At 36.7% G+C, this 19,829-nt stretch overlaps 1 protein-coding gene across 6 annotated transcripts in view; it reads right to left on the bottom strand.

The window, feature by feature from the left end:
* Positions 1-19,829, bottom strand: part of LOC150094189 (protein still life, isoform SIF type 1-like) — an 881,056-nt gene that overhangs the window by 391,841 nt on the left and 469,386 nt on the right. For all 6 annotated transcript variants that reach the window (XM_090412285.1, XM_090412284.1, XM_090412288.1 and 3 more), the window contains exon 13: positions 3,432-3,525. In XM_090412285.1, the coding sequence (XP_090268411.1) occupies positions 3,432-3,525 (94 nt within the window). The remainder of the gene's footprint in view (positions 1-3,431; positions 3,526-19,829) is intronic.

Raw genomic sequence — 19,829 nt, 5'->3', positions numbered from 1 at the left:
GTTGACACTGGGGAGTTCTTTCGCTTGGTTGATCAGCGGGAAGGAGTGATGACAAGAGGCCATCCCTGGAAGTTACGAAAGGAAACTGTGAGCAAGAGGGTAAGGAGTGGTTTCTTTGTGTGGAGGGTGGTTGAGCCGTGGAATGCATTGCCTGATGGAGTGGTGGGAGCGAGAACGGTCAGTGGGTTTAAGGAGTGGTATGATAAACTTCGTGTTTCTCAGGGGGGGACCTCCCCTCGATGAGTCTTGACAGACTTTATGTCTTAGAAAGGACCTCCCTCGATGAGTCTTTTGACTCCTTGGAGGCCTGAATAATAATAATAATAATAATTGTCAAGAGCAGAATGACAGGACTACCTCAGATAGAATACAGGCACGAGAGCAAGCCTTGGATCCTGTCTCCAGACCAACAATGCTGAAAGAGATTTACTGCAACACCCTGACTACACCGGTTGGCAACTTGTTAGTTAAATATGATCTTTCTGTTGCTTCTGCCTTAGTATCACCGCTCTGGGTCTGTCTCCCACTGACGAGACCTCAATAAAGGTCGAAACCGGTCTGGGTAGTGGCCTGTCCCTTAATGCATAGCAGTATACATGTCCACAAGGAGATGTGCTTTGCATTATGGGAGATACTGAGACAAGGAGTGATGGCAGCTTGGTCCACCTTTGCTCCGAGTTGCCAAGGGATGTACCACCTTACCCCAGTCCTGAAGATATTTTCAAGCGCAAATTTTGTTTGCTTACACTGGGATAAAGGATTAAACTAAATTTATTATAACACAATGATATGGTTTACAAACCTTACTATTGTGTGTAAGAAACAAACACTGTGTTCTTAGTTACAGTTATCTTAAACTAAATTAACATAAGTTATACCACAATATTGATAACTACAAACAAAATAATCTTATGTTTTTGGAGCTCTACAGCAAAGACCTTCTTTTATATGTCTGCTAGTGGAATCAGTAGCTATACTCTCATTAAAAATTGCACAATAACTCTGCATACCAATTTATCGACAAGTTTCATACTGCAGTGATCATTGTATGATCATCTCAATAATAACAAATTTTATAAAGGAGTAATGATATTTTAATAATCAAATTACATTTTATAACAGGGTTATAACCAGAGTTTATAAGAATGAAGCCATTTGAGACATGGCGAACTGTAAATTATGAAACGTGACTTATATAGTAATAAGAGGAAAATATAGGACATTGGCTGACAAAAAAGGATTCCAAAGACTTGCATAGAGTTGGAAAAAAAAGTAACAATTGGAATATCACTTGGCAAAGGTAACTAACTGTTCAATTAATATGTTAATGATGCTGAGCATAGTTTGAAAGAGGATAACAAGTTGTCTGCAGAAAATGCAAAGCTGGGAACAGCAGCCTTGGCATACTAATGTAACAGACATTTCACAACATGGCAAGTCTCAAAGGAGTGTAAAGAGAATAAAACTGTTCTGCTTCACAAAGGTGGTGATAAAACTGAGGCTACAAGTATAGACCAGTGTGTATCTGGGGATGGAGGTTGGCAATTGCTAAAATACAGAATTAGGTTGATAGCAGGCAAGGGTTGGGATGGATTTGTTAAAGGTCACCTTTTACCCATTTAGTTATGTACTACAAAAAGTTGGCAAATATAGTATTTTATGAAAAACATGAACATTAATCCTATAACAACTCCTTACCAACTTGTACATTTCTATCATATCACCCCTCTTCCTCCTATTCACTAGACTCTGCAAATTGTATCATCTCAGCCTTTCTTTATATTCAACATTCCAGAGATAAGAAACTATTTTAGTCAATTGCCTCTAGACCCTCTCTAACTTTTTTTCATCCTTATGAAAAACCAGGTGACCAAATCTGTGCACAGTATTCCATATGTGGCCTAATCAGAGCCTTGCACAATGGAACCAGAATCTCCTTACTTCTACAAATCTGTGTCCTCAGCATCATTGCCAGAATTTGTTGTGTTATTCTCACAATTTTGACAATATGTTCTCTAAATTTTAGATCCTTATCCACAATCACCCAAATATCTCTTATTTCCTCACCTCCAACAATATATCCCCACCAAGAGTAAATTGTACATCTCATCTCTGTTTTCTAAATTTTAAAACCTTACATTTTGCAACATTGAACTGGCATTCCTACTTCCATGTCCATTCACTCAGTCAATTCAAGTTTTCTTGTAAGGCCACCACATCTGCTCTACTCCTAATAGTTTGTCCCAAATTTGCATCATATACAAACAACTGAATATCCCCATTCAAATCTTCCCCAATATCATTAACAGCAATGGCCCTAAAACAGACTCCTGAGGCACACCACTAGCGACTTTCCTCTCTGGGATATTGCTCCCCCATACACAACTTGTTGATACCTATCAGATTGCCAATCTCCAGCCCAATGCACTAGTCTAATGCCCAACCCCATCTGCTCTATTTAACTATCAATTTATCATGCAGTAATCTATGAAAAACTTTCGCAAAGTCTAAGTATACTACTGCATATCCATCTCCCATGTCCAATGCTGCTGCTATGACCTTATTGTAAAGAATGATACCCAGGATTTGAACCTGGAATCTCTCACACCCAAAATTAGAATCATATCCCTAGACCAACAGACCATATTAAATAAATTTTCTGAATGCAAGTGTTAATCCATTACTCTGTAATTTATCGTTATGTCAACTTACATTTCAAATTTAAATCCAAACTGGGCACCATTCCTCCACTCCCTTGATACATATAAAAACAAAAGCATCTGCTGCTAAACATCTAGACACACTTCAGTTCCACACTTAGTGAACAAACTAACTGATTGTCCTTTGTCTCCAAAACTTTAACCTCCAGCTGTTGAAGAACCATGTCAACAGCTTCTTTCTGCTGTCTGTTATAGTAGAGTTATGTTAGATTTTGCTACCTCTCACGTGTAGGATTGACAATAATCAAAAATTATATGACAGACATTTGGACAAGTACTTCAGATTTCTTATAATACAGTCATATCACATGGAAAAGGGCCTCTGTAGCTCAGTCAGTGCAGGCAAAATCCTTTGGTAGGAAAGATTTGGGCTTGATTCCCATCCAGGTTGGGAATCGAGGAGTTTTTTCAATTAAAGGTGAGTTAGCCAGTATCATAAGAAGATAGAGGGTATTTTTCGCCTTGAAACTCAAGTTTTTCGTCACTCAGAACAGGAAAACTGGCTGTGAACACACACAGATCTACATTCATAAAATACATACTTAATCCCTCATTAGGTTGGCTCAACCAGTCCTGAGAGAAGATGGAGGAACGGGGGGGGGGGGGGGGGGGGAAGAACCCCCATATGAATTAAAATCACATGGAAAGAGTAATGATAAAAATGCACAGCAATACAGTGTGATATTAGAAAAAAAATAAATAAGCAACAACCTGATTTTCTGGCATCTGAATTTTAACACTTCTCTCTCCCAGAGTAGGGATGTCAATGCTACAGCTTGATGCTGCAGATAAGCTCAAAGATCGTCTGCAAATAAAAATGATCAGTATTAGCTTTCAAATGAAGAACATGATATAATTAAGCTTAGTACTTTATAGTAAATACACCTTAAAATTATAAATCAAACAGAGAAACAAATGCTCTTTAATTCATCTAATAAACTTTAATACTGCAAAAAGGTAACAAACATAGTTTAATGTTGTTATGCTACATATTTTGTTCATGCCACTATTTCAATGCAAATCTTTTTAGAGAAGCCTGCATATTATAACTGTCTGAATGCTATTAAGAGGTAGAGCAGCCAAACAACTTCCAACTCCTCCCAATATAATGGCATTAATAAGGTGATTTAAGATACACAAGCAAGTCTTTTCCTTCAAATTAGACAGATAAGTTTGAAAGAAATGGAACTTCATCTTCAGAAATGTGAAAGGATCTCAAGCAGCTAATATGGTAGGATGAAAATAATAATTTGACTTGGGGGTGTAGTCCAGGCCATGGCCAGATATGGCAGCATTCAGATGAAAACACAGCAGAAATGATGAAGAGTGTGATGACTGAAAGATGTGAAGAAAAAGATCTGAAACTTGTAGATGCTTGGAATGAATCTGATGGCAAGACTGAATAGTATCAGAGAGACGACCTGTGTATGAATGAGTCTGTGCAAGATGTGGGTGGAGAAAGGGAGAGAGAGAGACATGAGAATGAATATAAAAACATGAGGATAGATATAAAAGAGCAGTCAGGGTGATAAGAGAGGAAAAGCAAGAAGCTGGTTTTGAAATATCAGGAAAAACAGTTTATGAGATTAGGTATAAAACACAGACAAGGTGATGAGTGTTGGTAATTAAAAAAAAAAAAGCAGAAAACCGAGAAGTGTTAGAGTGGGATGAAAAGTACACTGAAGGAAGGTGTAGGGAATTATGGACAGGATGTACACTAAGGTAACTGCAGAATTAGCTGTATCTGGATATAACAGGTATTGCCATACTAGTAAGGAGAGACTGATAGCCTAGTAAGAAGACACAGGTGAATAATATCATGAAGAAGGCTGCTTATAAGTTTCAAAATAACCACTTCCAGGAGTTGAAGTGAGACTAGTTAATAGTATTGGATTAATTTGTCTAAAAATAATTGGAACAAGTTAAACTTAGTTTACTTGATGACATGTTGATGGCACTGGAAATATAGGATTTACTACTTTCTAAAAAGACAGAAAAAACTGAATAGCAGATTTGCTTTGTATTTTATTGGCGTATTAGCATCAATAGCTACAGTGCACCAAGTCCAGAGTTAAAATTATCAAGTACAAATATTGCCAGCTTGGTTGGCCGAGTGGTTAGCATATTCGCTCTCCAACCAAAAGGCTGCAGGTTCGAATCCCAAAGTGGGCATGGATGTTTGTGATCGTCTGTGAAAATAGTGGTTGGTAGTTGGCAGTAGATGGCACTGATGTAGATGATGACGGTAGCTGCAGTTAGTGGAGAGGTGGAGAAGGAGAGTTGTAGAGCAGGTGCCCTCCCTCGATGAGTCTTTGGACTCCCTGAAGGTGTTACGTAATAATAGTAATAATAATATAAAATATAAAAACTTTATATGTAAAAAAAAATTACACTGTAGAAAGGATAAAATATTTTAGATCAATATGTGTATATTGATCTAAAAATATATCTATGAAATTACTTTTTTTTGTTAAAAAAGATAAATTTGATAATTCATATAAAATCTGCATTCAGGCAGATTTTATATGAATCTTGAGAAGAATGTTAAGTGGTAAAATAATAACAGCACTCATTAACAAATGAGAACAGTCCATTAAAAGATGGCAAACGGTTAAAATAAATCCACAGTACTTACACAAGTATAACCTTGACGAAGAAAATCTGATGAAAAAAATAGCCCTTGCAGAGCCCAGCAAGAATAACACTCTCTATAAACTCTGTGCAGACTTAACTGTCACAGTTCAATTTCAATTTCTTTCCTTACTACCGAACACAGATGTGCTGTGCAATTGTACTCATACACTGTCATAATTTTTAGTGTTTATATGTTGAGGTAGTTTTTGAGATGAAAAGGAAAATTATAAAGGGGAAAAAATGTAGTAATAAATATCTTTAAAAAAATTCTGTGCCAGGTACACAATATGTCCTATCCCACATTTGGAAGTTTCTGAAGCTAATATATGTCGCGAGAGGCTTTAAAAACATATTTACCACAAGTTCCCTTTGCTAGGTGTGCACATGAAATATTCTCGATTATGATGAGTTCTTAATGTAATGCTTTTTTCATAATAAAAATTTATGGATAACAATGGCAAATTTTTAATGTCAATATGAAGGTGAACAAAGCAATTAGACGATGGATCCTAATGCTTCATGATCTTAAAAGTCCAAAGAGAAATACATAATATTTTTGGACTGTTATGAGAACTTTATAAAGAGAAGAAACAAGCCAGTGTTCCATCATCTATTGATAATTTTGATAATTTCACATAAAAGGTTGAACAGCAGAAATAAACATTTTTGTTTCTATTTTCTCATACTATTTACACTTCATTACTTTGCATTAAAAATTACAAACTGAAATCTGATTAATGCATCCTGTGAATGAAACTAACAGCAAACCTTTAAAATATTTTAATGTGTTGCTACGTACATGTACTGTAAACATATAAGCAATAATGTATAATGTATCATCAACAGGTATGGTGGATTAAATTTTACTTGTGGAACATTTGAGATATGTAAAGTTTGTTTTCTGCTACTGTCTTGCCAGACAGCTAAACTGCAAACTTTAATTTTGAACTATCAAAATTAAAGTGTAGACAGTGCAAAATCAGAGTATTCTGCTACAAGTGTTTTAAAGACCTGCTGGTAGAAGAAGGTGTGAACCGTTTCTTTGTGGGAGGCAGGCAGAACAAGATGGAAAGCTGTTTCACTGAGCGGATTCGGTGTTGTCTGAAAGATATCTCCAACTTGTAGTAATTGTGTGATATGGAGAAGTAGCATTTGTAATTAACTGATGTGTTGTTGTTAGGTGCCATCCAGTTGTTTTCAACTCTTGGTGATCCTGTTAGCAAAGGCTCTCCATCCCATTCAGCCTCATGTCCTTGTTTTAATAATTGTAAGTTCAAATTGGTAAGTTCTTTTATGTTGTCCATCCAACATTCCAATGATTCATCAGCTTGTATAATATGACCAAAACTTCTGTTTAGCAATCATTGCCTCCGAGGAGCATTTTTTTATATTCTCTTGCAGTCCATGGGATTCTTAATAGTCTCCTCCACACCCATAATATGATAAAAAAAGATAGAAAGCAAACTGATTCAAATGAATCAATTTTCTTTCTATCTTTTTTCTTAATAATCCAACTTTCACATCCATACATCACTACTGGAAATACCATTGCTTTGGCAATTTCCTTAACTGATGTGTATCAAGTTTTAATGCAAAGAAAAAAAAATACTTATCCATGCAGGATGGTCTAGCAGAGATTTTATTTTGATAATGTATTGCAGAAACACATGCAGTTCATTTGCTCTGACATAAAGACTAGGAATACCTGATATTTAGAATGCACCAGATGCAATCCTGATTGTCCAATGGCAGATAGGATACAACCATTAGAGAAAGAAACTATTTATTATTATACATTTACAATGGTTAAAACTTATATAGAAAAACAGAATGTGTAAACACTCTTATATATTTAATATACTGTTACAAAGATTGTCAGGGAAAGAAGAGAAAAACAGTTAATGGTATTCAAAACACGAATCCCAAGATGAGTCATGAGCTATGTAGCATGTGCTTACAGCTCCTATCCTGGTGGTACTGAGTTAAAAGGAGAATGCAATATTCCAGTTCAGAGGAACAAAAGAGACAACTTCTGTAATTCAAAATTAAATAACTTATTCAATTTAGAAAAAAAAAAAAATACACATGCACACATTCAATTTTAAAAAATAAATAAATAAAATAATATATATATATATATATATATATATATATATATATATATATATATATATATATATATATATATATATATATATATTTGAAATGTGGCATTGAAGTGTGACCTCTCAATAAAGACTCAGAAAAAATAATTAAATTAACAAGTATATATTTGTAAATTAACCTGTTGTGTCGGAAAAAGAGCTGACTCACTATTTGTAAGCCATCTTGTTTTCGACCCAACACACAGTGACAATCAGACCTAAGGATAAGGACATGCTTATGCCTCCAGAGACAGGGCTAAGAGAGTGTTGTATATATGTTCACTCAAAAGTATATCAAACCGCTTGAGATTGCTAATATTAAATAAACTTAAGAAATTTGTATTTAGAATTGATAATGTCTGTGTAAAATAAGCAAAGAGAAATTATGTCTCAGGACCGAAATTGTTATTATTAAATGTGTTTAAGAGATATATGTATTAGAACCATGTCAAAACAGTTCGGAGTTGTGGTGACCAATCGGCCGTGGCTAAGAGTATGACGTAGTCATCGAGAGAGGGCGCTCGCATTTGTAATATAAGGCGCGATGCGAGACTCAAATGCTCTCATTTTCTGTTCCTGTGTTCCCGTCCAGTCCTGGATAGCTACGAAAGCTTGTCGCCGGTGCCCAGCAACAATCTGAATGGAATGAAGGAATGAATGAAGGAATGAAGTCAGAATTCCAGTAACGAGCCGTTGGTAAGCTATGCCAACGTGAGGTCAGCGAAGGGCAACCTTCGAAGATAGTGGAAGTAAGTCGCTGATGCCACAGAAACACGGGGTGAGAAAGTACGGAAATCTTGCATGTCGGAAGTGAAAGCGTGGAGGGAAGTCACGGAAACCCCATGAAAAGAACAAGATGGTAACGTACAATTTTTCATACTCATTATAGAATTGTAATCGTAAAAGGAATAGGAGCCAAGGATTTAAGGAGCTCCACACGTTAACTTACCCACAGTGCCTAAAAGACTATTTGGACTGATCTGTCTGTGTCAAATAAGCTGGTGCCACTCTAAGCTTGTGCTGAGAAAGGAACCTAACCCCTGAACTGTTTGTCAGGAAGAAGCTATATGATATAATGTTAGATGTTAGCCTGAATTTTAATTAAGTTGTGAGGGGATAGAGCTTGAGCACGAGTTAGAATATTTTTCCATGTTAAAATACAAGACGGAATGCATCTAACATACTTTGTATAAAGATTGTATATAATTGTGCATAGAAATGAGCACTGAGTAACTCTGTATGGAATAATCGAGTCTGAACATAATAATATAACAGAGATATAGGATTGTTTTATTTAAACAAGAATTGAAATTTTGGATATCTTAACCTAAAGAAGGGGGGGGGGAGTTCAAATTCTCTAGCATTGAAATTATTACTTCAAGTGTATCTATGCAAGTGTTTATAATAAATGTATTTCTTTATGTCAAAGTTCATGAGTCTGTTGTTTCTGAGATTGAATTACCACTTATAAGACTTTCGGACCTGTATGAGTGAAGGGGGAAGCAATTTATGTAAGAAAGAAAAGGGGGGAGCCACGACTGCACATCACGTGATCCCTTTGTTGTTTAGCATTATTTATTTGAGTATCAGAATTTAGTTGCCAGCTGGCGCAGTCGTTCTAAACAAAATATAAATTTGTTGGCAATGAAATAACTGATATGCTTGAGAGATGAATAATACTTATGTTATTTTATTCTATATGTGTTGCTACGTTTTTTAAAAGTAAAAGACACGAGGCAAAGACGTAACAAACCAGATTTCTTAACCTTTGTTGTATATTTACATACCCTTAATAGTTTAACACATTTTGACAGCAGTCTGCCTTTTAGGTTTAAAATCTAATATAATCTAATTTACCTCTAACAAAAAATTTGCTGGCAAAGCTACATAGAGTTCTACGGCACAAAGTTATAGCCATTTCTTTCTTTGAAGGTTACACAAGATACTCAGCATTCATTCTGTACAATTTATGGAGACAAAAACACATGTTAGAGAAATAACTTTACTTGCAATCAATTATTATTATTGTACAGGTACCACCACAGAGTCTATAGACTCATCGGGGGGGGGACACAAATTATCTACACAGCATCTATAGTACCTCTCAATGAACCCATTAATAGACAAAGCACTCGCAACTGTCTCTTACATTAATCCTATAAATCCTTTAAGAAGCTTAAGTGTTTCTATTATATCCACCTTTTTTCACCTCTTAACCAATGTCTGTAACCCACAAACCCTTAATCCATCCTTACGAGGAACATTCCAAAGACCATCCACTCCTTGGCACTCCCATCTGGATCCTCACTCTCAAAGAAACCCAGGTGACCAGACATGAGCACAGTATTGCAGATGCACACAAATCAAGATTTTACAATGAGGAAGCAATCTGATACTGCTGCACTCAAACATCCCCCTCAACCAAAGCTCAAGAAATCCAATCTAGCCACAAAAAAATTTTACTCATTCAAAGTATTGGTTTACCTTATATAAATATTGTTATAAGTGATGTTTTATAAAACTAAATGACATGACCAAACAAACTAATGCATTAACTCTCATTATAGAGAAATATGCTTTCCTTTAATGTAACTACAGAGTAACTAGTATGCCACAGTAAATAACATTTTTATTATGTAAATATTTCATCTTATGTATCATAAGACATCATTAGAACGAACAACAATAGGAATTGAATTCAAAAAACAAAAAATAGTAGTGCACATGCTTAAATTAGAATCCCTCTATGTATAGATGGCTGGATACATATGCATAGCATGATGAAAGGATCAAAAGTGGGAAAAATGGAAAGCATGAATAAAAGCGATAGTTGGACACATGGACCGAAAGTACAGAAACTCAAAAGGATGAATGAGAGTGAAAGTGTGAAGCGGGAGTAGAGAGTTCGAAAGTTGAATTGGGTTGGATGAGGCTAGAGACGAAATGGATGCAGAGTGAAATTAAGAAAATTCGGGAATTAAAACAAATCAAGTAGGTATGAAAGAGTTAATGAAAGACGAGCGAGTGGCATTGTATGGGGACTTCATTATTAAAGGTGTACAGAATGAGAGGATGCACAAGGTATGTTTTCCAGGTGGTAAAATGAGTAGAGTGATTGAGGCATTGGATATGAGGAGGGAGAGAGTGAAGGAGTTGATGGTTTTAATAGGTACGAATGACCTAACAGAGGACAAAGAGCATGTCAGAATGGATATCAGGAGGCTACTTAGATGGATAAAAGAGAATAACGTGACAGAGAGGGAAGTAAGCATGTTGCCTAGGTATGACTGTGGTGAGATGAAGCGGAGAGCAAGGATTATGAATAGTATGTTGGCTGAAATGTGCGAGGAGAGGGGGGGGGGGAGTACAATTTATTAATGTGTGGAATGAGTTCGAAGGACGAAGTGAACTGTATGGGAGCGATGGACTGCATTTGAGTGGTTATGGTGTGAGTTATTTGGAAAGACTGTTCTTGGAAGGTAGAGAAGTGAGTGTAGAGAATGAATCAGATCAAGTGGGAAGTGATGTGGAAGAGCAGGAGAGTATTACAGGAGCGATTGAAGAGGTGGGTTATGAATGAGGAAGTAAGTGACATGACTGGCATGGAAAATGAGAGAATGTGTGTGCAAGATGAACAGGGAAACAGGGAGGCTCAGGGTGAGAAAGGTGGATGCTCCAAGAGGATGTGGAGGATGTGTAGACAGGAAAGGAATGGGATGACCTGGGATCAAGAGGAAACAGTTGGAATTGAAGAGGGTTCTAAAATGAATAAGCAGAAGGGGAAATGGCCGCAGTCGAGCACAGAGGGAGAGAGAGATCACATCGAATGAGTGTTATCAGTGGAACTAGCTGTAGATCCAGGAATGAGCTGTTGTGTTTATATACAAATGCTAGAAGCTTAAGAAACAAGGCAGATGAAATGGTTGCACTAATTGTGTCTGTTCACCCACAAATTGTTGGAATAAGTGACATATGGTTAGATGAAGATGGCATCCTGACAGGAATAGAGATGGAATGATATGATGTGTTTCATGAAGATAGAAGGGGTAAAAATGGAGGGGGGAGTGCTATTGATGATAGAGAAAGAGTTATGTCCATACAAAGTAGAGATACAAGAGGGAAATAGTGCCAGTGGTTTTGATGCAGTATGGTGTGAAATAGAGGTGAATGGAATGAAATACTTGGCTGGATGTTGTTATAGACAAAGAAATGTGGATGATAGTGACTATGAAATGTATAATCAAATTAGCCAAGCAAATAAGAAAAGAGTGATCATTATGGGCGATTTTAATTATGGCAATATAGACTGGAATGATGAGATAGCAACTGGAAGTAAAGAAAATGAGTTTCTTAAGTTTCTAAAGGATAACTACCTCAGACAGTATATAACAGAGGGCACACGAGGATTGAGGAAAGTTAGCAGTGGTGTGCCTCAGGGGTCTGTTTTAGGGCCACTGTCTTGGATTTGGTCATCTCATCAGAGGATGTAATTATAAATGAAGTGTCAAATCACCCACCAATTGGTGAGAGTGACCATGAGGTGATTACCTGGGTGGTTGCCAGCAGTGTGAGGACCTCTATCAGAAAAGGGTATACGTGGAACTACAAGGGTGGGGGTGATTATGAAGAGCTCAGGAGACAGCTTGCATGTGTAGCATGGAAAGAAGAGTTAGCTGGAAAAGAGATCAATGCAGATTGGGGGATTTTCATAAACTATCTAGTAGATGCAATGTCTAATTGTATTCCAAGGGTGAGAAGGATAAATAAGGTAGGTGTGAAATGGATGAATAAAGAGATTAAGCATGCAATACAGAAAAAAAAGGGCATTATGGAGGCAGCATAAGAGAAGTGGAAATGACCAATTCCATGAAGACTACAAAGACCGGGAAAGGCAGGTGACTTGGTTGGTGAGGGCAGCTAAAGAGAGAGATATGAACAGCAGTTAGCTAATGAAGCCAAAAAAGAATCTTAAGGAGTTCTTTCGATATGTAGCCAGCAAAAGAAAGAATGATTATGGAAGGATGACATTGATTAGAGAAAATGGTGTAAAGACAGCTGTTGCAGAAGGTGTGGTGGAGATACTTAATGATTCATAAAGGTCTTACAATCTTGTGAATGTGACTTCATGGAGAGATTGAGAGCAGTTGATGATGTGGAAGAGAGAATGACTGTAAGTGAGCAAAAGGTGTATGGGAAATTGAGCAAACTAGATGTAAATAAGGCTGTGGGCCTTGATAATATATCACCACGTATTCTGAAGGAATGTGCCAGGGAGTTGACATATTTTTTTAATACGAATCTTGCACTCAGTCAAGTTCCTAAGGAGTGGAAGGAGGGCAAGATTGTGCCACTTCATAAAGGAGGTGATCGAACTCAAGCATCAAACTATAGGCCTATCTGTGTGTCAGGTGTGTGGTTAAGTTGTTGGAGAAGCTTGTGAGAACTAGGATCCAGAATTGAGTTGACAACAATGGTATTATCTTTGATGGACAACATGGATTTGCTAAAGGCAGGTCATGTTTTAGTAATATACTTACTTATTACAATAAGGTGACTGCTTCCATGGACAGAAGAGAAGGATACACAGTAATATACTTAGATTTCGCAAAGGCTTTTGATAGATCACCGCATGATAAGTTGATAGTCAAACTAGAGTGGATGGGGTTGGATATTAGATTGGTGCATTGGATTGGAGACTGGCTATCTGATAGGTATCAACAGGTTGTATATGGGGGAGTGATATCCAGGAAAAGGAAAGTCACTAGTGGAGTGCCTCAGGGGTCTGTTTTAGGTTCATTACTGTTTAACTTGTATATTAATGATATTGGTGAAGATTTGGATGGAGATATTCAGTTGTTTGCAGATGATATAAAGTTGGGATGAACCATGAAGAGTAGAGAAGATGTTGTGGCCTTACAAGAATACTTGAATAAATTGAGTGATTAGGCATGGAAATGGGGATGTGAGCTCAATGTTGCAAAATCTGGAAAACAAAAATGAGATGTAGAATTTATGCTTTTTGGGGATATATTGTTGGAGGTGAAGGAAATAAGAGATCTGGAGGTGATAGTGGATGAGGATCTTAAATTCATTTGGCTATGTGTCCCCTGAATTTCAGATCCTTATCCACTGAGACAACACAAAGGCTTCTGGGAATGATGCAGAGGACACTGACGTGTAGAAGTAGGGAGATTCTTATTCCATTGTATAAGGCTTTGATTAGGCCACACAATGGATTATTGTGCCCAGATTTGGTCACCTGGTTTTTAGAAGGACGAAGAGATGTTGGAGAGGGTCCAGAGGCAACTGACTAAGATAGTTTCTAACTTCTGGAATGCAAGTATGAGGAAAGATTGAGAAGATGCAACTTGCAGAGTCTGGTGGACAGGCAGAGGAGGGGATAGAAGAGTGAAAAGCAGTTTTTTTTCATGTAGAGTTGTGAATAATTGGAATGTTTTGCCTGAGAGTATGGTGTCTGCAGAGAATTTGAGTGTGTTTAAAGCACAGTATGATGAGCTGTATGTTTGATAAAAGGACATCCTAGATGAGTCTTTGACTATATGGTCTTGGGTAATAATAATAATTATTATTATAGCGTTCTGGATCCCCCCCCCCCCCACAGGTTTCACTATTTTAAAAAATTCCTTTAATGTGGGTTTAAAATGTATATCACAACCCAGCTCATCACAATTTAGTTTGTGTTTTCTTTCATTTAATGTTCATAATGAAGAGTGAATTTATATAAATTATCCATAAACAATAATGTAATAGGAAAAACAAACAATGAAATTAATGAAAAGAAGAACGTTGGCAGCACTGCATGTGGAGTCGGACAGTTTTTGCGATGCACTTAGACACGTGACCCAGTCTGCGATATTGGCAAGATAATTATATTTTTTAAATAATTGTATTAAAAAAACATTTGTTATGCAAATTTTCAAGCTTTTAATTCAACTAAGCTAGTCCATGTTGTGAGCTGTGAAAATAAGCTCAGGACAACTACTATATTACAATTGTGCACCATGTTAAAGATTAAAAGATGTTGCAAGATAAGATGTATAGATGTACTATATTATTTTAATTAAATTGTGCTAGTTTTAATTGTTGTGTTTATAATTACTGACTTATTTTGTGAACAAAATTATATTAAGAGAAAAGTACAATTAATGATTTTAAATAATATGTTTGTCTAAATTAAATTAAGGGGATAAAATCCCTTATTATTTTACAGCCAATATGCGAAACTCTAAGATCAAAAACTACGATCTAAGAGTTTCATGCTGACGAACTATCGGCAAATCCAAGCATAAGCGACCACCTGGTAGTACCACACCAAGGCAACTCGAAGCAAAGGTGGAGCAAGATCCCTCACTATCCTTGATATTTTCTCATAATGTAAAAATACACAGCTCCTAGGAGATGTAATACTGCTTTACATTATGAGGAGGTCACTACCCAGACTGGTTTCAACCTTTTGAGGTCTCATCAGTGGGTAGCTATACCTGGATGATATCGAAGTTTAAGTGAAAACAACTTACATACCTTCACTATACGAATGCCAGAAAGGTGTGCCCACATATTATATTATAACTAAGATGAAAAGCCAAACGGCTATTTTTTTATAAAAAAAAAAAAAATCAGCTAACGGCTTTTTTTGGAGACTGAGTGGGCAGTTCAATCTCCACTGGTACCAATCAGAGATAGATGGCCCAAGGCTATCACTAATTAAGCGGTACACAGTGAAGAGAGACGGCTCAAATGTGCCACCATCTCGTGGTCCTTAACCCTAACACAATACATTTAATGTCTGAAATAATGTGGGTTCTACGGTCGATTTTGTTGAGTTTATGGGACGAAAAACCCGAGTTTCCAGGAGGAAAAACCCGCTTGCCTGTGCCAGAGATTAACTAACTCGGGAACCGGTCGAAAAAAGGCTTAGAAAAATTTCCTCTAGTCGCCGACTAGACTCGAAACCAAGTCTTCCTTCGTGCGGCCAAGCACCGTGGTATGCAAACGCCACATCCACTGAGCTACACATTTTTTTATGGCGAAGTTAATTAAATTAAGTGGATAAAAATCCCTTATTTTTACAGCCAGTATGCGAAATTCTAAGATCGCAAACTACGATCTAAGAGTTTCATGCCGACGAACTATTGGCAAATCCAAAATATGTTTGTCTATTACATATACTGTGCACACTGCATATACATAAATGTGTAGAAAGGCTTATGTGTTCGTCATACATGTTGTTTAATTTTGATGGTATATATTAGAACACAGAATTATAAGCAAATAATTCTTTATTGAGTTATTGCTGATATTTCGCTGGTGTTATAACCAGCATCTTCAAAGCACAAAAACACAGTTTGTCACAGTACGCGAGACTATAACAACATGGTGTAACAAAGGGACTAGTTTAACAAAGTAGCAACAACACAAAGGCTAAAGTCCTAATTAGGCACCCACTATCTAAAAAAAAAAAAAAAAATTATAGCAACAGCACAAAGACTACAGCCCTAAAAAAACAGAGAGAGAAAGCAGGTACTAGTTGTGTCTTAAGATGACTGTCTCCCAAATATTAGGCAAATTTATACAACCATATTTGTTGAGATTTAGAGTATGTTTTAAGGCTTCTGTTGCTTCTAAGAAAAGCTTCTGTGCAGTACTTTTGTTTTCTTCCAGTTGATCCTGTGTGCAGGGATATCCAAAGCATGGTCTGCTGGGTACGACTTGCCATAGTGATAGTGCTGGATTTATCTTTTATGTTCACTAATACAGATGCCCATAGTTCTTCCTGTTTGACTGTGGTAGGCTTGATCACATGAGCAGGGTACTTCGTAGACTCCTGGATGTGATAAAGGAGGGATGCTGTCCTTGGGTAAACGGATGAGAGTTGCTAATTTGGCACACGGTCTGAATACAGTGCGTAGTTGATATTTATTGAGAATTCTAGATATATTTTTTCTGATGTGCCTTTAATGTATGGGATGGTGACTGTTTTGTTGTAGTTCTCCATGGTGGATAATGGGAGGGGTTTCTTAGGAGCATTTAGTATTTTGTTTATCTTATGGGGATATAGCCACTGGCCAAGAAGGTATGGTGTAAGTGAGCCAATTCAGCAGCAAGAGCATTGTCATTGGAACAGATTGCTACTCGCTCTGTGGGTTAGCATTTTTAAGATACCATACTGTTGAGAAGGGTGATGGTGTGATTGTTTGTGTAAATATCTCCCTGTATGTCTGGGTTTTCTAAAAACTGAGAATGATAAGGAACCATCTGGAAGATGTGTAATTAGAGTATCCAGCAAGGGCAGACAGTTATTAGCTTCCATTGTTAAGTGGATTTTTGGATGTTGGCTATTTAAATGCGCTAAGAATGTATCCAATGTGCCTGGGCAATGTGGCAAATATCAAGCACATCATCAACGTAGCGTAGCCAAAGTGTTGTTTGAGAGTGGCTGTATTGATAGCTAGTTTTTCCAGGTGCTCTGTGTAGAAGTTGGCTAAGGAGGGAGCACATAGCTGTCCCATCTAATTGTTTGTAAATTTTCCCTTTCCATGTGAAATACCCTGCATGTATTGTGAATTTAAACAGTTCAAATATATCAGGGCGAAAGTGTGACTTTAGCAGATGAAGGGTTTAAATTAGTGGTACATTTGTGAACAGTGAGGTGATATCAAAGCTAGCCATTAAGTCTGAGCTTTTTAAGGTATGGTGTTCTAAAATACTTTTTAGGTGGGCAGAATTTTTGACAAAGGAGGGAGAATTGTGAGAGTGGCTAGTAGCTTGGCTAAATGTCTAGCCAGTTTGTATGTGGGACTATTTATACTATCTACAATAGGGCATAATGGTGTACCTTGTTTGTGAATTTTTGTGCTCCACATATCCTGGGTGTTTTAACATGGAAGGGCTTGAGTTTGTTTACTGTTTCTTTGGGCCAGGAAGTGACTTTTTTCAGTAATTTATGCACCTTATTCTTTTGTGTGTTGGTGGGATTGCGACCTATACTTTTGTATGTTGACTGATCTTGTAAAAGTGTGTGCATTTTGTTTTCATATTCTGTTGTGTCCATCACCACGGTTGCATTCCCTTTGTCTGCTTTTATTATGATAATCTGGTTATTATTATGTAACTCTTTTAGAGCAATGATTTCCTTATGAGGGATATTATTTCTGTGAGGCTTAGATTTGATTAGTATGTTGGCCACATCTAAACGTATGTCATTCGCTATTGCTAGAGGCAGGTCGTATATTCCCCATTCAATGGATGCCATTATTTCAGCTTTTGTAACTTGTTTGGGAGTAAAGCAGTGCTACAGCAACAACTGCAATTACAATAAAATCACATCATTGTGAATTTATCATCGCTCACCTTAAACAAATAAGCCATTAGTGCTTTAATAAATTTTGAAAGATTTTGAAAGATTTTTAGTGCTTTAAGTCGAGGGCACAATTTTGCTGTTACTCCCAGACAAGAACGCAACTGTGGTGATAGACACAACAGAAAATGAAAACAAAATGCACACACTTTTACAAGATCAGTCACCATACAAAATTATAGATCGCAATCCCACCAACACACAAAATAATAAGGTGCATAAATTACTGAAAAAAAAGTCACTTCCTGGTCCAAAGAAACAGTGAACAAACTCAAGTCCTTAAATGTTAAAACATCCAGAATATATGGAGCGCTAAAAATTCACAAACAAGGTATACCCTTACGCCATATTGTAGATAGTATAAATAGTGCCACATACAAACTGGCTAGACATTTAGCCAAGCCACTAGACACTCTCACAAACAATTCTCCCTCCTTTTTTAAATATTCTGCCCACCTAAAAAGTATTTTAGAACACCATACCTTAAAACTCTCAGACTTAATGGCTAGCTTTGATATCACCTTACTATTCACAAATGTACCACTAATTGAAACCCTTCATCTGCTAAAGTCACACTTTCTCCCTGCTATATTTGAACTATTTAAATTCACAATACATGCAGGATATTTCAAATGGAAAGGGAAAATATACAAATAATAAGATGGGACAGCTATGGGCTCTCCCCTTAGCCAATTTCTACATAGAACACCTGAAAAAAACTAGCTATCAATACAGCCACTCTCAAACCAACAGTTTGGCTATGCTATGTTGACCATGCTTGATATTTGGCCACATATGTGGAGTGAAAAGAATACAACAATACTGTGAGAGAAATGAGCAGAGATTTGGAACTTATTAGCAGCTATTTACAAAGTCTTTTATATGGAAAGAATAATAAAATTCTGAACCTTAATTATGGATTTAGAGGAAATCAGCAACTAAAATTGCAAGTGTTTTTGTGATTCTTTAACAGGGAATGCTGTAGTGTTCAAATTAAGGATTTTAGATCCAGAAGTTTTATTTTCAACTCTCTGGAAATAAAATTGCTATAATAAATTTGTTGGAAGCCACCTGTAATCGATATCTTCACAGAGAATCAGATTATGTGTTAAAATGAAAGCCAAAAAAAATGAAAAAAATGTTAATTTTGTGAAGAAAGTAATATATTTTAAATAGATTTAGAACAAGGCTGAAAGTTCACTCGCCGCTTGCCTCTGATCATTCGCCTGTGGTGAGTGGCTGAGTGGATTTCTGGAGCCCTGCCCTTAACCATTTCACATGCACTGGTTTCTTACATCTTGGCATTCCAAATTGCCTCTTAAGTGTGTCATAACTTAATGAACAAGCAAACAAATTTGTAATACAAAAGGTAGAAGAATCAATATGGTTCATAACATGACTATGGAAAAGGCTTCTTTATGGATTCTTGGCGAGCCATAGAATTGCAGTTTTTTCGAAAGATTCAGAACATTTCTTGACAAGGATCAAGGTTATTTTCATATACCCAACTAATGTAATGAGATTTCCATATAGTTTCTTTATTTACTACTCTTCTCTAAGCGGAACTCCTCAGTTATAATCCCAGGATTTTTCTACCAACATAAGATTTCTGATATCATAATCTAAGCAGTTTATTTTAACTGGCAAGATAAAATCTATATGCAGAGAGAAGGAATTGCTATGGAAGTCCTCTTCCTCCCCTATATCATTACTATTTGGAACATCTTGAAGACACCTTGTTCTTCTCCATTCATCCTTAGCTCTCATTTTGGGTTTGCTATTTGGTAACATCTAAAAAAATTAAATAAACTAATTTCTATAACAACTTAACAACCATCATCTGAGTATCAGGTTCATTATATGAAAGGAGAATGCTGGTAGTTTGCTTTCCTAGACACATTTTTATACATACCTTCTCTGACACCGTGTGTTCACCTCAGCTGGAAACCTACT

This window comes from Typopeltis vanoorti, chromosome 22, assembly GCF_054136105.1.
Source record: "Typopeltis vanoorti isolate ZY-2024b chromosome 22, IOZ_Tvanoo_1.0, whole genome shotgun sequence".
Classification (NCBI taxonomy): domain Eukaryota; kingdom Metazoa; phylum Arthropoda; class Arachnida; order Uropygi; family Thelyphonidae; genus Typopeltis; species Typopeltis vanoorti.
Note: the sequence above shows the minus strand (reverse complement) of the source record. Positions and strands in the feature narration are given on the sequence as shown.